The sequence below is a fragment of the Lolium rigidum genome, chromosome 5 (assembly GCF_022539505.1).
Source record: "Lolium rigidum isolate FL_2022 chromosome 5, APGP_CSIRO_Lrig_0.1, whole genome shotgun sequence".
NCBI lineage: Eukaryota > Viridiplantae > Streptophyta > Magnoliopsida > Poales > Poaceae > Lolium > Lolium rigidum.
In genome coordinates, this window is record NC_061512.1 from 158,896,836 (window position 1) to 158,913,332 (window position 16,497).

Sequence of the window (16,497 nt, forward strand, 5' to 3'; positions counted from 1 at the left end):
TCTGAGGGAAAACTTGCTGCTGTGCTCATCATACCTTCCTCTTGGGGTTGCCCAACGAACGTGTGAAATACACGCCATCAGCCTCCCAAACCACCTCAACATAGCTGCAGAAAAGAAAGGTAAGTTTTACACGTTCCACTCGGTTGCAAAAAATGTAGGTGTCGGGTGCTGGTATTTGTCTCTGACAAAGTTGAAATCCAGTCGGAAGACAATCATGGGAAAATCTCCATAAAATAATTTTCATCTTCTCTGACGCATTGATTGCCCATATTCTTTTCCATCCCTTCTCTTCTTCACATTGCCGAGATCTAGAACCCTTGCGGGGATTACTTCTTGCACAATGAAACTGCTACTTACGTGCTAAGTTATAATGGGATAAACATTATCACAAAATCACAACTAGAGAGTAAAAGGTAGAATTTGCTTTCAATTAAATGAAATTAATATGTTTCGCAACCCATTTGACTACATTGTTAATTAGAGATTACAACACAATGTATGTGTATTCATTCCTCCCAGCTCCACAGGACAATCAACCAGTGAATACATCAAAGAGCACGGTGATTATACACACCACCCCACGATCGATCAGACCAACTCTACGTTGCCCTGGTAAGTGGCCGACTTGATGGTAGGCTTCTTCTTGGGCGAGAGGCTGTCGACGACGAGAGCGGCGTGCACGTTCACCTTGATCCGCGGCAAATCGAAGGCCCCGAACTGCAGCTGCACCGGCACGCTGACGTAAATGTCGAGCGGTACGTTGCCTTCCTTCTCGCTCTCCTCGAGCGCCTCCTGTAGGCCGGACCCGAACCCGTGCCGCCCCTCCATGGCGATCTCCATGACGGTGATGTTCTTGGGGCCCTGTACGAGGGTTGGGATCTTGCCAGAGCACAGCGGCGTCCCGCGGTAGGAGACGACGGTGCGGGAGCCATCGTCAAACTTGATGCTGATCTTTTCGTTGGGATTCTCGGCGCGCACGCTGGCGACGAGCTTGGTGTAGAGCGTGAGGTCGGAGGAGCTGAACTCGAACTGCGAGATGGCCATGTTGCTCATGGAGTAGGACGGCGGCTTGGGGTTGTATGCGTAGTAGAGATAGGCTACGCCGGCGAACAACGACAAGAGGATGAGGAAGAAGAAGCAGCAGCACCCGAGCAGGCAGCAGCAGCAGCCGCCGCCTTTGTCCTCGTCCTCGGGGTAGCGGGGGACGCTGCGCTTCCCCATGGCGTGATTATTAGTAAGCTAGGCACGCACGCGTAGTTATCTAGCTAGGGATCGATATCGACGACGTCCCTCTCCGGCCGGCCGCCGCGCGAGCTTCGAGCGAGAGGCCGGCGTCGTATGTCGACAGGGGGGCGAGGTGGGGAGGGGTTGGGTAGGCCGTGCATGGAGGCCGTTGGTTATATGGGCGCTCGTGCGGTTTGGTAAGAGAGGCTGCGAGCAAATGACGGGAATTTAAATATGGAGTGGCCGACGTGACCAAAGAATTGACAGCCGGAATTCGTTTGCTAATTATGCCCAACAAAGTCAAGATTGGTAACACACGTGACGTATGGAGTACTAATTTTTAGTTCTCGGAAATTTAGCTTTGCTAGTGTTTCACATGTCACATAATTCTTGACTTTGTCCACGTAATAATAATAGAACTTCTGTGTGTGTGTGGTCAATGCTTGACCACTTTTGCTGCGAGGGTGCATGGCGGTGCGCTGCCAGTGGCGAGAGTAATTGTGTGTTTCCGGAGTTTGTCTGTGTTGGATATAAGGTGTGGCCTCTATTCTTAGGTCTAGGGGCTCTTGTATCAGGTACAAATTATGTACCGTGAGTTCTGTGTGTGTGTGTGTGTGTGTGTGTGTGTGTGTTTTTGCCGATTTCCATGAATTAACCGTGCGATGTACGGTTTTTGGGTCCGGTTTTCCTATTAACTGGACCAATTTTGAACGGCAGAGCTCCTGTCATTCACCGTCAAAAAGAACTTCTACATGAGTGTGATAAACACATTTCCTCATAAATACAAGCAACAAACCGAGGGACATGCTGGCGTCGGATTGCCGAATTGGGGATCTAAAATCATTCCTCATCTGAGCCATAGTTTTGCATTTGCCCCTCTTTGTTTTCGCAAAATCAATAAAAAGCCTCTAGCTCATCCACTTAAAATGAAAAGGTTTTAGCCCTGACCTTCCCAATATTTACAACAAATATGCCACTATGGTGATTTATTCCTAGGCACAAAATATTGGAACAACTATCCTCAACCCCACACACTATTACAACAAAAATGCTACAACATTCAAGAAAAGTAATGTTACAAAAAGTGCTTAACGACATTTTTGATGCAAATTGATTGGCAACAAAACTCACCAACAATTTCAATAAAAACGCCAAAGTATTACAACAAAAACCATGTGTTTACATCAATGAAAAGCAACATTTTTCTGCAAATTCAACAAAAAAATCTTCAACAAAATCACAAACTATGACAATAAAAAGCATGTTTTGCAACATTATAAAGAACAGGTAAACATCATCGAAAAAATCGAGGAAACACACATATTGTTGGGAATGACCATAAATCTTGCAACATCTCTTGTGTTCTTTCCAACAAAACCTATATGTATTGTTACATTTTGAAATCACTTATGCAACATCAAAAACCTGAGGAAAGCACAACTTGTGGCAAAAGCCCATGTAATGATGCAACATCTTACTTGTGCTTTCACAACAAAATGTGTACAAGTTTGTTACAAGTTTTGAACACATATGCAACATCCAAAAATCAGAGGAGAAACACACCTGGAAAAAAATCTTAATAATATGGGAACCATCAAATATCAAATAAAATATTAAAATTAAAACGGAAATAGTGAATAGGTCCATCAAACTGGGCTATGTAGGCACAACAGGAAAAAAACTAAGGTTAGAGCCTACCAGACTTCAAAACAAAACCGGGTCCATTAAATTGGGACGCAAACGTGCTTGCTTGGGATGACCGATCGCTCACCTGCTATCAATCACTTGATTTTAAGCCTTTTTCCGGAAAGCAAACATGTACAATAACCCATACACGCACATCATTGATGTGCACATAGATTGATAGATGTACTAGCAGTCTAACACGACTCGTCTAGTTTATTAGTGATGTTGCATAACTTTGAGATTGGAGAAGTTACCACACACTATTGACGCCTCCTGAAAAAAGTTCCACTTTACTAAGCCATCAATCATGTGGTTTTATCCTTGGTTGACCAAAAGTGCAATAATCGGTAGCTAACCAATTGTTGATTCTCGATTAAGTGCGCCCCTTTTAAGCTCACACACACGAGCTTGAATACAGTGATCTGAACCTATCAGTTTAATATGCACTTTGAAGTTGCTCTTATGTCGAGAACAACATACATGCTGGGTCAATGAGCGGGGTCATAGTTGCAACAACAACATGTTGCAAGAAGGTCTCTCGAGTAGAAAGAGTGAATATAAGTTTATCAAATTTTAAGTACATTAGAACTACTAAAGCTAAAGGAGGAAGCAAAGCTGGAGGACCCAACACAAAGGAGGAACAAAGTAAAACATGCAAGGAAGTAAAGAGCTAGATGCGAATACAATGGATGTATCTACAAGTTCAAGCCGTTAGCGTGACTTTACATCTTTGCACGATAGGATTAATTTGGTTGCATATCTCCAAAGTCACTTTGACTATGCCTTCTTCTCCTTGAGGTAACTTAACAACGAAATCACCCAATAACTCAAGTTGGATCTTGACGCAATCTTCAAATCTTCACAAACTTCTTGATTTGGAACCATGGTGGAGGCCCCAAACGACGCATGGCAATTTTCCTAGAGCAAAAGATCAAGATCTTTAGGGCTCCTTTGATTCATATGATTTAAATATCAATTGTATAGGATTTGACTTATATGGAAAAAATTCTACACAAGTGGTTTGATTCATAGGAACTTATTCTATAGTTATCTTGAAGTGTAAATCCTATGGGGAAAAACATGAGGTCATACCGAATGGGAAACATTTTTTCTACAATCAAACACACTTCATCTTTCCATAGGATTCAAGTAGCATGACATCCCAATACTACTTTTCCTATTACTATGCTTTTCCTATCCTATGAATTGAAGGAGCCCATATACTCGAAGATTTCTTGCTTAATGCTCTCGAATCACAGTCACAAAGGTTTCCTCTCCTAAGAGGGAAGTTAAGAACAAGAGGAGGCTTTCAAATGAAACGTATGAGTGTAAATCAAGTAGCTTAAAGTTTTACCAAAGCCTAAGCGGATAGGTTTTTTTTTTGTATAGGCTGCCAACAGAAAGGAGCCGTGTTTGTCAAAGATTCCTTCCTCAGAAGCACAAACCTCAATTTGGTAACTATAAGATGCAAAACAACAGTCAAATCTTTGAAGCCATAAGAGACACCATGAAAAAGGGAGACACAAGAGAATAGGGCTTCACCACATTTTTTTAATGGATTTGAGGCCTTCAGCCTTCTACATGATCAATGATACAAAGAGAAAGACTGAAAAAGTTTCAAATAGTGTGCAGTTTTGGCTGGACACTCCATCTTAGATAGAATTGCAAAATTATAACAAGAATGATCACTAGAGAATTGGTATTCCTAGTACCCAAAGAACCAAATGCTAAGGTGAACACATGAACTTAATCTATCCACCTTTTCTTCTAAGCACCTTTCTCATATTCCACCAAAATCCTTAGATATAAGTGATAAAATAGAAGTAACGATTTCATTATATTAGCATTAGGTGATAATCATAGCGGACGGGCTAAGCTCTTATGCTTAAACTCTGTTGGTACATCTCCTAACACTAGAGGATACGTCAAAGATGTTTGTTGCGTTAGCCATAAGAAGATTTCCTCTAGGCAAGCAACATTGTTCTTGTTGGCATATTCTTCTCACCTTTAGCCATAAAGAAGATTACAAAGCGCTTGACAGTAGTACTTCTTTTATTTCAATGAGGTTGTTTGAAATTTGGAAAAAGAATCTTAAGAGCATGGATGTATCTAAAACTTTCACGAGACTAATGGTGTACTAGAAAATTACACCGTTCAAACAATTAAGAATTCGAAAGTAAAAAAAAATGGACGATGCGAAAGGAACTGGCCGGCTCCACCACGGCAGCCGGCAGGGAACCTTGGAATGCACACCAGCAACCGGCCAGATCCCCTCTCTCCGACGTCACCAATCGGTTCAGTTCAGCCCAACAAAATCCATTTCAATTTCAAATTTCTTCCCCTCTTCCTCCTCCTCCTCCGCCGCAGCCGCACCCACCCTACCACCACCGCCAAACCCCCACGCGAGCCGGCCCCAATCCCAAACCCAAACCCTAGCACCAATCGCCGCCATCTCCCGCCCAGCTCGGGGGCCCGGATCCGATGGGGTTCGTGGATCCGGCGGCGCCGCTGCTCGCCACGTGCGGCGGCGACACCGTCAAGCTCTTCGACGTCACGGTCGAGTCCGGCGACCCCTGCGTCCTCGCCTACGCCCCCGCGCCCGGCCACCCCGTCAACGCCGTCAAGTGGAACCACACCAGTCAGTCACCACCTCCCTCGCCCCCACCCCTCTCTTCCCTCGTCCCCAGATCTCTCCCCAGGGTATCCATGCGCCAGCTAGAGCTTCGATCCGGCCGTCGTTTTCTAATGTTTTAGCCCCTGTTGCTCGTCGCTTGCTGCATTCGTGTCTGGCCGCCAGATTGTGTTTCCGAATGGGCACCCTACTTTCTACAATTCGTGTTCCACTATGGACTAGCGGCTCTGCCGGTAGACTGTACTGTAACTTGTAAGGCAGCCTCTGTGTTCTCACCGAGTTCTCAATTTTTTTGGCTTTACCCAAAGTTATTTGCTGATTTTCCCATCTATGAAACGTAGGGACCAAAATGTAGCTTCTGTAGCTATGCTTACCAGTTCTACGTGGAATTGAAATAGTCAAGTGGCCTTTCAAACTTTTCAACATTTGTGGATGGGTATACGCCGTTTGCGGACAGTATTTTTGTAGCTTGTAAGGGCTCTGAGCTCTGCTTGCTCAAAGACGATATAATAGAAGAAAGAGTATCAGCACTGTGGGCCGTGGCACCTCATGATACACGTAACGGCAGAGCTGTGTTCCAAACTTTGAATATTATTATATACTATTCAAATACATATTGCATTTCTGTCTGCTGCCTGTTGAGTGTATGATTATAGTAATACTACAGAACATTTGTTTCTGCTCTTGTGACCCTGCATTTTCGCGATGCAATTCTTATAATAGCTCCTCGTAATTCCTATGCACTGGAAATAGTAAATATTATCCGTTCCTTTGGAAAAATATTCCTTACCATGTTGATTTGGCTAGTTATTATCTTTTAAATCATGTGGCCTTACTTGTAATACAACCTTGAGTCTATTAAAAAACGCAGTACAACCTTGAGCAATCAAACTAATAGGTTAACTTACTTTTTTTTTTCCATGAACAATATTATTTATTTTTATTTTTCTACATGAAGTGGGCAAGAAACAGTGGCCCTTCTGTATTATTATTTTGCTTTTGTATTAAAATCTCAATGAAGTATACATAAAACATAATGCATATTAGTGGGAAACAGGAGTCTGTTAGAAACTATAGCAGACATTACACATCGTTCTTGTGTTTGTTCTATTTATTTTAATGTAATGTTTGCTAAGTCACTCTTGAGTCTAACGATGTGTTTCCTGAACTGAGGCTTTCTTACAAGAAGATGGTTCCATAATCTAATTGCATAATGAGGCTACTTAAGTAATAACACCAACTCATTTGTCGATTAAACCTGCAGATCTTATTGTAGCAAGTGCTGGGGATGATAAGAAGATCTCATTATGGCATAAAAAGGGTCAAAATGTAGGACATCTACCAACATCAACTGTTGATCGTGGGGATGACATAGAGGTAACAATGGATTCTTATGATTTTGTGATCATGTCTTTTACCTGACAGACATCTGTGGTATTCATTTCCGTGTAAAATTTTATTGGTAATTTGTGTAGTAGTTCCAGTTGTGTTTGTTATCCATTTGTGTGACAGGCCTGCACTTTCAGTTCTCTGGCCATTAATGTTGTTGTGCCGGTATCTTGTTCTTTGTTCCAAATGCGCAGTTTACTAACACAACTAAATGGTGTACCTAATATTGTTTGCTCTTGCAGTAACACAACAACCAGATTTACACTGATACTTAATAGGGAAATTTATGTCCTTGCCACTATACTGATTGTGCCATTTCTTTTTGGCTAATTCTTCCGCCAGTTATTTATGATTTTGCTGCGGCCCTCCGTTTTTGGCCGTTACCATCTAAACTTCAGTTAGTCCAGTGTGAAATTTCTTTCTTGAATTGCCCGGAAACGGGGAGTACCTTCATGGAGCAGCTCAAGGTTGGGGTGGACGGTGTTGTTGTTGACATTACAACTGAGCGATACCTTCCCGTGAAGGCACAATTCGTGACCCGATGAGCAGGCAGTCATGGGGTCGGTCTGCGGGTTCCAAGTCCTTGATGCCACCATCCTGGCTGCAATCGGCGCGCCGCTGATGCCGTTCTCAGGCAAGTTCGAAGCCAGCTTTCACGGAGTCAAAGGTGATAAACCATGAACAAGGGGCCTCTGCAAGTCTACAACACCCATGCTCCGGCAGTCAATACTATGCAACCTCATGCCGAACTCCGCAGCTCGAGATCAGAGACGGGACAGAAGGAGCAGAAGTGGCGCAGGAGTGACAGGGATAATTGGAGAAGGAAAATTAAGCCGAAGGTGGGACCATGGTGTCATTGAGAGTAAATGCGAGGAAGAGTATGCCCTGTCATGTGGAGAGAGATGGCTAATTTGGTCATATCACACTGGAATAACTGAAGTTGGGATGGCAACAAGCAAAAAGTGAGGGCAATGGCAAAAATAACAAAAAAAAAAAAACTGACACAAGAGTGGCATTTTCATAATTAGCTGAAATCAATGGCGCAATTAGATTTTCAGGAGGGACTGGTGTCAGTGTCATAAATTTGAAATTTCACTACATTTATCGTATCGTTCCTGTCTATTATATACCCATAGGATAAATTTAAAAGCCCGCTGCTTCTTTAAACTTTTTTGCCTCTTTGCAAAAATGGCTTATTTTGTTCTGAGGCCTCTCTAACTTGAACAAATGTCAATGGGCTTTCACCAATTTCACATCCACCCTGAAATGTACCATCTGATTTTAACTACTAGAGAACTAGACAGTGGGCTGACAACTATCTTGAATATTTATTTCCTATTTATAAGCTGTGGCTGAACACAACAAATTTATTTTCTTGGCAGGAATCTATATATTCCATCAGTTTTAGCAATAAAGGTTCTCGATATCTTTGTTCTGGTGGGAGTGGCCACATTGTTAGGATATGGGATTTGCAGCGGAAGAGATGTATCAAATGGCTAAGTGGTCACACTGACACCATTACTGGTGTATTGTACAACTGCAAAGATGAACATTTGGCATCAATCAGCATGAAGGGCGATCTGATTCTTCACAATCTTGCTTCTGGAGCACGTGCTGCTGAACTTAGTGATCCAAATGGACAGGTAAATTTATTATTATTATTTTTGTTGTAAATGACAGCGCCTCACAGTAGGTTATAACTTTACTGGAATTCTGCAAATTCTGCTTCTGACTTTATTAAGTCCATTTTATTTTTCTGTAAGGCTAGGTTTTGAGAGTGCTTGATTATTCACGTAATAGTAGGCATATATTGGCAACAGCAGGAGATGATGGTTCTGTGCATCTTTGGGATACAACTGCGAGGACTCCAAAGGTACCAATATTTGCCTGGGAGCTAGTTAGATTTAACTTGTTACTCTAGCATTCACTTTATGACATGAGTTATGCCATTTTATTATATTTAATGCCAAAGTAGAATGAAACATCGACAATAAGCAAATTGTATAGGTGAAAGGAAGGTTGAGCTTCGATAGCTCTTTAAACTTTGCATTTATGCTGCTGGCAATGTGCATTATAAATAATATTCCTTTCTTCCACATAGAATCATCTTTGTTTTAAGAACAATAATTACATTTCATCCTCAGCTTGCTTCACAGTATGTTCATGTGCGATGATGATTTTGATAGGAAAGTATGCTTGATCTGTCTTCTTCACTAAGATTCCCCTTTTTTTTATTGGGAGAACTTTCGACATAACCTTCATTCGAAGATTCAAGTTTGACAACTTAGGTTTGAACAACAAATGCAGATACACCGAGTATTCTTTTGCAGTATTTAGCAAAGCGGAGATTAAGATTCACTATTTGTTATTGGCATTAGTAAAAAATACTTGACCAAGTGGATTATTTAATCTGAGTGATTTGAAATATTTGAACTGGTTTATTCTGTGTTGCGAGCAGTTGAAATTGTGTTAAAATAATGGAGAGAGAACCTTTAGTCTACTCAGTACAATTTCTGCTTCACATGATTAATATTAAAAATGAGATCAGTTATGTGAACTGTCCTTGCTGTCTACCACTCGATGTGTTGCTCAGCTTTATCATTGTGCTTTCTTCAATGCTATTCTTGAATTGACCAATACCTTGCGCAGGTCTCATGGCTGAAGCAACATTCTGCACCCACAAGCGGTGTTTGTATTTCACCCTCCAGTGACAAGGTTTATTTCAGTATTACATGTGGTGTTTTATGTTTGATTTTGTACTTGCCATAAATAATATTTGTCATATTTTATTCCTGTAGATAATTGCTACAGTTGGCCTGGACAAGAAGCTGTACACATTCGATTCTGGATCAAGAAGAGTAACACACACTATTCCTCATGATGCCCCTTTCTCATCATTGGCATACAATGATGATGGTACCATACTAGCAGCTGGCACAAATAGTGGGCGTGTGGTATTCTATGATGTTCGGGGGAAACCCCAGCCATTGACAATTCTTCGTGCATACAATAGCTCAGAGGTGGGGAACCTTGCATCTTTCTTTTCCCTCGTTGGTGTCTGCAAATTGTTGCTGTCTTCAAATAATTCTGTTCTCTGGTGGTTTGTATAGTAATATGCCATATTGGTTCAACACCTCTTATTATATTAAAGTATTCCAACTGCCACTGTTCAATACTTCTAGTATTTCAGCATAGATGATTGACAGAGTTATGTATTTTCAGTTTCAACATTACATTACTTAACAATTTAAATCTTACTATATGGCACCATATTCTGATAATAAATGCTTCATTCCTTTGAAAACTGAAACCTGCCCGAGGAAATGGAATTGCATTTTGTTGAGGCATGGAGAATTATTGCTGGTTAAATCAAATACTCCGTACTAAACTTAAATGGAACAAGTTAGCCAATTTTTAAACAAGTTAGGCTATTTTTGGTGAAACAGGTTAAGCCTATTTTGGTCAAACAAGTTAGTCTTTCTGGCAACTGCTTACTCCATGCTTAAATGTTATTTCTAACTCTCATCTTGTATCTAAATCTCTAATACATGGCTTGGAAATTAATTCACGATTTGTTCTTGTTTACTCAATGTTGGGAATAATATTAGTGATTTTTATATATTCTGCAACGAGTTATTGCTTGTATAGATATTTTTTGCATTTTGCAGAGTCTTTATTGTGGCAACCTGATAATTTCCTATAAACAGTAAAAGAACTGACATGGTCTTTGATGTAAACCTGTCTTAAAAATTATCTTATACTACCTCTGTCCATTTTTAGATGTCAAAAATTCGTCTAAATTCGAATGTATCTAGACATTTTTTAGGCATAGATACATCCAAATTTAGATGAACCACTGGACATCTATTAACGGACGGAGGGAGTATCTTTTTTTCTGAGTTCTTTAAAATCTTCGAATTTATATTGTTTGTCAGGCTGTGACAAGTTTATGCTGGCAACGGTCAAAGCCTGTCATTGTTAAGGAAAACAGTTCTTCGGAAGTTGCCCTTCTAGGCGGAACTAGTGAAGATTCTATTCTTATGCCAGATCCTTTGCCTTCGACAACACCTTCATCTTTTCCATCTGGAGTGGGCATTCCGAGTCACCGCTCTTCTTTGACAGGGAACGCAAGTGGATTTCTTTCTACTTCAAACTCTTCTACTGCAGAGGAAACTCCATATAGGGCCCGTCCATTGTCTGGTGGACCATTATCAAAGCTACAGGCTCCCCGTGGTAACTTCAATATAAAGGATGACATGGATGTATTTTCTCCACTTGTTGATGTCCAGCCTTTCACACCATCCAGCAACAGCTGGTGGGATGAACATGGGAGTGATGAAACAAAAAAGGATGATAAATCTGGAGAGAAGAAGGTGTTAACAACTAGGAAGTTCCAGTATATGGAAGGGAACAATGAACCACATCCAATCTCGGATTGGAGGTCTAATTCCATTTCAAGACAGGTTTCTTGATTTATTTTGGTTTATTGTAGGAAAACCTACTTATTATTGTTTTGACATGGCATCTGTCTGTGCCATGGCAGGATGACCAATCGAGCCTTACCTTTTTTTTTTCTGCAGGATGGTGCCTCATCTGCAAGTACTACAGCCATGCCATCATGGAAGAGTGAGCCACCTATCTCTTCGCCAGAATCATCAACTGGAAATGCACTGCCAGACAGGCTAACACATCGTCAACAAATCTCACGCTTTGGGCAATCGGCCTTTCAAACTGGAAGCTTGGCGTTTGCAGGTTTACAAGATTCAGCTCCGTCCACCAGTCTCTCAGTGAAAGGTTCTCTGTCAAGTAATATTTTAATGAACTTACAAAGCAAGGGCATCTTGAGCAATGTGCAGTCTTCCCTAGAGACATCATCTGCTAGCCTACCGAGCTCAGTTTCCTCATCTTTCGTGTCCAAGACCGTGCCATCAGTGAAATCTGATTTGCCGGGAGCAGTACAATCCAATTCCTCATGGAAACCTTCAACTTTTTCTGATAGATTGAGCACATCCTCTGTTTTTAGTGAAGGATTAGCATCAGCATTTGGTTCCCCAAAATCAAAGAAGACTGGAGCAGAAACGAAAGATGAACTGCTGCTCTCTAGTCTGTTATCAAGACAAGAGGCACCAGCGACCTCGTCATCTGGAAGCCTTCTAGCAAGCAATGTAAGAGCTACTTGTTAATTGTTTGACTTAAAAATGTGAATACCACCATTTACTAATGGAGTGTCCATATGCAAATTTTATTAGGGGGTAGTGCCACCGCAATTGCCAACTTCAGGTTCATCAGCTGATCAACAAGGAGCTTCTTCCTTCTCCCTTCAGTATGTCCAGCGCATGCTTGAGGAATCTCTAGGATCTGTTCACAAGTCTATACACGAGGATGTGAGAAATCTCCACATTGAACTTCTAAGACAGTTTCACATGCAGGAGGTAAGAATACTTTAGGTTCTTTTTCGTGTAATTTCTTTGTGGGCTTATTCATTCTTGTTGTCAATTGCAAGCACCTGCATCTATATGTCTGTCATTCTGGTTGAGTTGCAAATATCGTTTTCTTCGTTGTGTGGTCTCACTGCCAGTGGAATTGTGGATAGCATGTGAACTCTAATAGCTATAGGCACCGTGCAAGGTCACAGAAGACTAGTGTAGTTTACTATTATGTACCTTTGATAATGGTGCGGAGACTGAATCTCTGTGGCCTTGTTCGGGAAGGTCTAAAGACTGCGGACTGTGATTATTCTTTGATTAATAAAGAAGATGCGCCCAGTCTCCTTTATATTTAGCTGGCCCTGACAACCAAATAATTTAAACAGAAATTATATTATTTTATTCTAGTTTAAATTATATTTGGAATGTCCCTAAAGATTTGGCTCTTGATAGGACCGCATGGAATTCAACGATCCATGTGCCAGAATCTTAGTTTACTTATTCCTTTTTCTCTCTCCTTGTTTTGGTTTCCTTATGTTTCCGCTTGGGAACAAGGCTTTGATGTTGCTGTTGTTGTGAAATCAATCTCAACCTAATTTCCAGTTCAAAGGAAACTTATCTCAAGTATGAGGTTAATAAGTCATCTTTACTTGGAGATCTGCTGCGGTCGCACACCTTCTAACTGTACAGGCTCATGATATCTAGCTGTCTTAGCCCATGTATCATCGTCCATCAACTCTTGGTAAATGCAATTCAAAGCATCAGTGCTTGACATGAGAACTTGGCAAACACATGCAGCTCTTGTTATTATCTCAAAATCCCTTATATGACCCACTTGATGCTGCTTAAAGGATTAGTATTTGGAGTTTGGATATAGTTTACCTAGAGTTGCTGGTATGACATATATCACTTTCTTACCTAGGCAACTAAACAATATTGCGTTTCTTGTACATCCAGTTGCTTTTGGTCTAAACTGCTTGAGGATGGTTGTCTCTCAACCCTAAACCACAATAGTTTAGGAGAAATAATTTGTGAGGAAGCATGTTTGTAAGGGATAGAAAAGAGCCTTGGTGAGGGGTTGTCTTATAACGTATAGGTTGGAGAACACCGGGCACAGCCACTTAAAAAATACAGCTTGCTGTTATTTGGTGCTTATGTTCGTTTGACACAGTTGTTATTGCCAGTTCAAGTCAGCTCATGGCATGGAATATTTCTTTAGGGGGCCATGGCATGGAATATTTATTTGATATAGTATTGTTTAGCTACCAGGATCAGGATGCCTTGTCTGAACTTGGTCTTCAGCAGCTATCATATGTTCAACTTCAGCTGTCTTCATGCTTTTATACCTAGCCTGTGATTTGAGTGCTTCATCTTTTCTGTTATGCTAGTTAATGCATGTAATTAACACAATGAGCCTTTCTGCAACAAGCAGATGGAAACGTCTAGCGTTATGAACTTGGTCCTGGAGAAGCTAGAAGGCCTGACTAAGGAAGTGCAGCAACTAAGAAGGGAAAACCAGCAGCTCCGGCACCAGCTTCTCTAATCTGTAGTTTTGGTGTTCAATTTGATACTATTGTCCATTGTGGAAGAGTGCAGTCCTCGCTGGATCACGAGAATGGCCTAGCGACGGCGTGGCGATGATTTCTTATATTTGATCTTGTGTTTGTGTAATTAATTCTTTTTGAAGCAAGTTTGTCTAGTTCAGGAAGCTCATTCTTGACACGGTTGTACATAGCAACTTTCAGTTTAGAAGCATCCTGTTTATCTTTTGCTTTATGTTTGCTTGCTTCCATATGTCTTGCATGTATTTAGATGTTCTGACTTTGTTGCCCGATGTGAAATGCTAATATAGCAATAGATTTACAATGCAGAAAAAGTTTAGTTAATTTTGTTTTATTTCAGGTATGAGAGATGTTTACAATGCTGATTTTTTTACTGTGTTATTCTTCTGTGACTTACTTTGCCGTAGCACCTGTGACTAGCTCAGATGTTGGGGCATAAGGTCATTTAGAGTTGATCGGAATACAAGATCATGTCATAGTGCTTTGAGTTGACTCGATGCAAAGAGTTAGCTATAAATATGATAGTCTACCATGATGTCATCTTTTTTCCCGTAAGAATCACACTCGTAGCCTAGCGAAAGCGAGTCTTCATAGGGCGATTGTCACTGCTTATGGACCCGAATATAGGTGATCTATCCATGACCAGAATGAAGCTTGATTGAAACTAAGCAGAGGTCCGAACCGACTGATGTTGAAGAATCAGCGGATGAGTTGTGGTTAGGGGTGAAATGCCACTTGAACCCAAAGCTAGCTGGTGCTCCCCGAAATGCGTTGAGGCGCAGCAGTTGACTGGACATCACTGTTTCGGTGCGGGCTGCGCGAGCGGTACCAAATCGAGGCAAACTCCGAATACTAGATACCCAAAAATAACAGGGGTCAAGGTCGGCCAGTATGTTCCAACTACCGCTATTGTTTCCAGATTCGGGCATACCTTCGTCCCATGCAGCTGCCAGATCACATATTCATATATAATGACCCCCTCCTTAAAATATAGGGCCCCCCCGAGGGCTTCGAGTTTAATTCTCCTTTGAAAGCTGTCACCACATTTATAAAAAAAATCAGTTATAATCATAGTAAAAATGGAAAATATGCAGTTGCAACTGGAAGTATAAACAAAAAAGATTTGATTGAATTGCAACCGTAGCATAGCCAGAAAAAAGTAGTTACATGCACATGATGCAATTTGGGAAAAATCCAATTACAAACTTATCTAGGTAACTAAAATGGATTTCTGCATCAACATCCAAATTGAGCTCTAAGTCAAATGAGGATTAGCAAAATCGAAATGCATAACATCACCCTTTGCCAACCTGATCTAGCTGAAGATATTTATGATTTGTTTGACTTAAAGGATTTGCATTGGATTTTTTTTAGGATTATTGAATCCTATGGGAATTTATTTTAGTTTGATTTGTATTATCGACCACTATAGGAATGTTTCCAAAAGGAGTTATTTGCACTAGAATCCATAGGATCACCTCTCTTTCACGGAACCAAACAAACTTTTCAATCCTATATTTCTTCCTATTTTTGCAATTTTCCTGTCCTAACAATGTTGTAACAAACATGCCCTTACACTGTCCAAACGAATAAAATGTTGCCAATACTCTATGTGTACGCCGTGAGCAATGTTTACAGTCGTAAAGATTTGTAGCGCAGCTTGGGCCCGCTCGAGGCTCGACCCTTCCAATCAAATCGCTGTCGGTTAGGAGGATAGCAGCACTTCCAACTCACGAGAGTTTAAATCGCAGATTTGATACGTTGGTGTCTCACAAATACGGAATATTATTCGGTGGAAGCCGATATTCATGTAGACAGTGAGGCGACATTTCCATCGACAGCGAGGCGTCTGTGGTGACTTCGTCAATCTTAAGACCCGTTGGATCAGTTTTTTTAGACGCAGTTTTTCGGAGGTGTTTATAAAGGTAAGATGTGCGTGCGTTTATATGTGTGAGTATATTTGTGTGAGCATCTATGATTATACCGTGTTTTCGCCAAAAAAAAAAAAAACAATGGACCGTGTCATGGTTCCGTTTGCTTAGCCTACTAGTCTTTCTCACCTCTCCGTGTGGTGCACGCGGCGGCTGTCCCCGTCCTACGCGACTCGACTCGTTTTCCCCTCTTCGTCTCCTCCAACCAGAAACCTAAACTGAATCCCAACCCACCCACAACCATCCGCCAGAGCCAGCGCGACCCCTGCCGGATCAGTCCCCAATCTCGTCCCCTCCGCCGCCGGCACGAATCCCGGTAAGAGCCCGCTCTCCCACTCGGTAGATCCGCAGCGCCCCCTCCAGGTTCGGCGCCCATCGATCTCGCCCTCTGTCCGCGCCAGTAGCCCATCGCGGCTAGGCAGGCGGCTGGTCTCTCCCCGGATCGTGGTCGTGCGGCGAGCCGCTTCCGACTCCGCGCGCGGGTGGCGATGATCCGTTTCGGTTTAGTTGCGCGGATTATTACGAGTGTTGTCGCAGAATCGCAGATGACGATAGTCCATCTCCTGCGCTTTCCGTGAATAGAACATCACCTGGGCGCCGTATCTGCGTGCGCTGGCTCCAGTGGCAACTTTTGCATCTACGATCGT

At 41.8% G+C, this 16,497-nt stretch overlaps 2 protein-coding genes across 2 annotated transcripts; one reads left to right on the plus strand and one right to left on the minus strand.

The window, feature by feature from the left end:
* Positions 1-588: 588 nt before the first annotated feature.
* Positions 589-1,221, minus strand: LOC124656595 (NDR1/HIN1-like protein 6). Its single transcript, XM_047195310.1, has one exon. It carries the CDS (start codon positions 1,219-1,221, stop codon positions 589-591), a length of 633 nt encoding a protein of 210 aa, XP_047051266.1.
* A 4,170-nt stretch (positions 1,222-5,391) lies between these two features.
* LOC124655225 (protein NEDD1) lies at positions 5,392-14,227 on the plus strand. Its single transcript, XM_047194157.1, has 10 exons — positions 5,392-5,548; positions 6,807-6,919; positions 8,314-8,574; positions 8,700-8,804; positions 9,581-9,646; positions 9,730-9,951; positions 10,867-11,394; positions 11,512-12,096; positions 12,181-12,363; positions 13,790-14,227. The coding sequence occupies exons 1-10, from the start codon at positions 5,392-5,394 to the stop codon at positions 13,898-13,900; spliced, it is 2,331 nt and encodes a 776-aa protein (XP_047050113.1). The 3' UTR covers positions 13,901-14,227.
* The last annotated feature ends 2,270 nt before the right edge of the window (positions 14,228-16,497 follow it).

What these genes read in the sequence shown, in the direction of transcription:
- LOC124655225 (XM_047194157.1), top strand. Translation starts at nt 5,392, where the DNA reads ATGGGGTTCGTGGATCCGGCGGCGCCGCTGCTCGCCACGTGCGGCGGC. An exon ending in ATCGTGGGGATGACATAGAG is followed by an intron (nt 6,920 to 8,313) that starts GTAACAATGGAT and finishes TTTTCTTGGCAG; the next exon opens with GAATCTATATATTCCATCAG. An exon ending in CTAATTCCATTTCAAGACAG is followed by an intron (nt 11,395 to 11,511) that starts GTTTCTTGATTT and finishes TTTTTTCTGCAG; the next exon opens with GATGGTGCCTCATCTGCAAG.
- LOC124656595 (XM_047195310.1), bottom strand. Translation starts at nt 1,221, where the DNA reads ATGGGGAAGCGCAGCGTCCCCCGCTACCCCGAGGACGAGGACAAAGGC.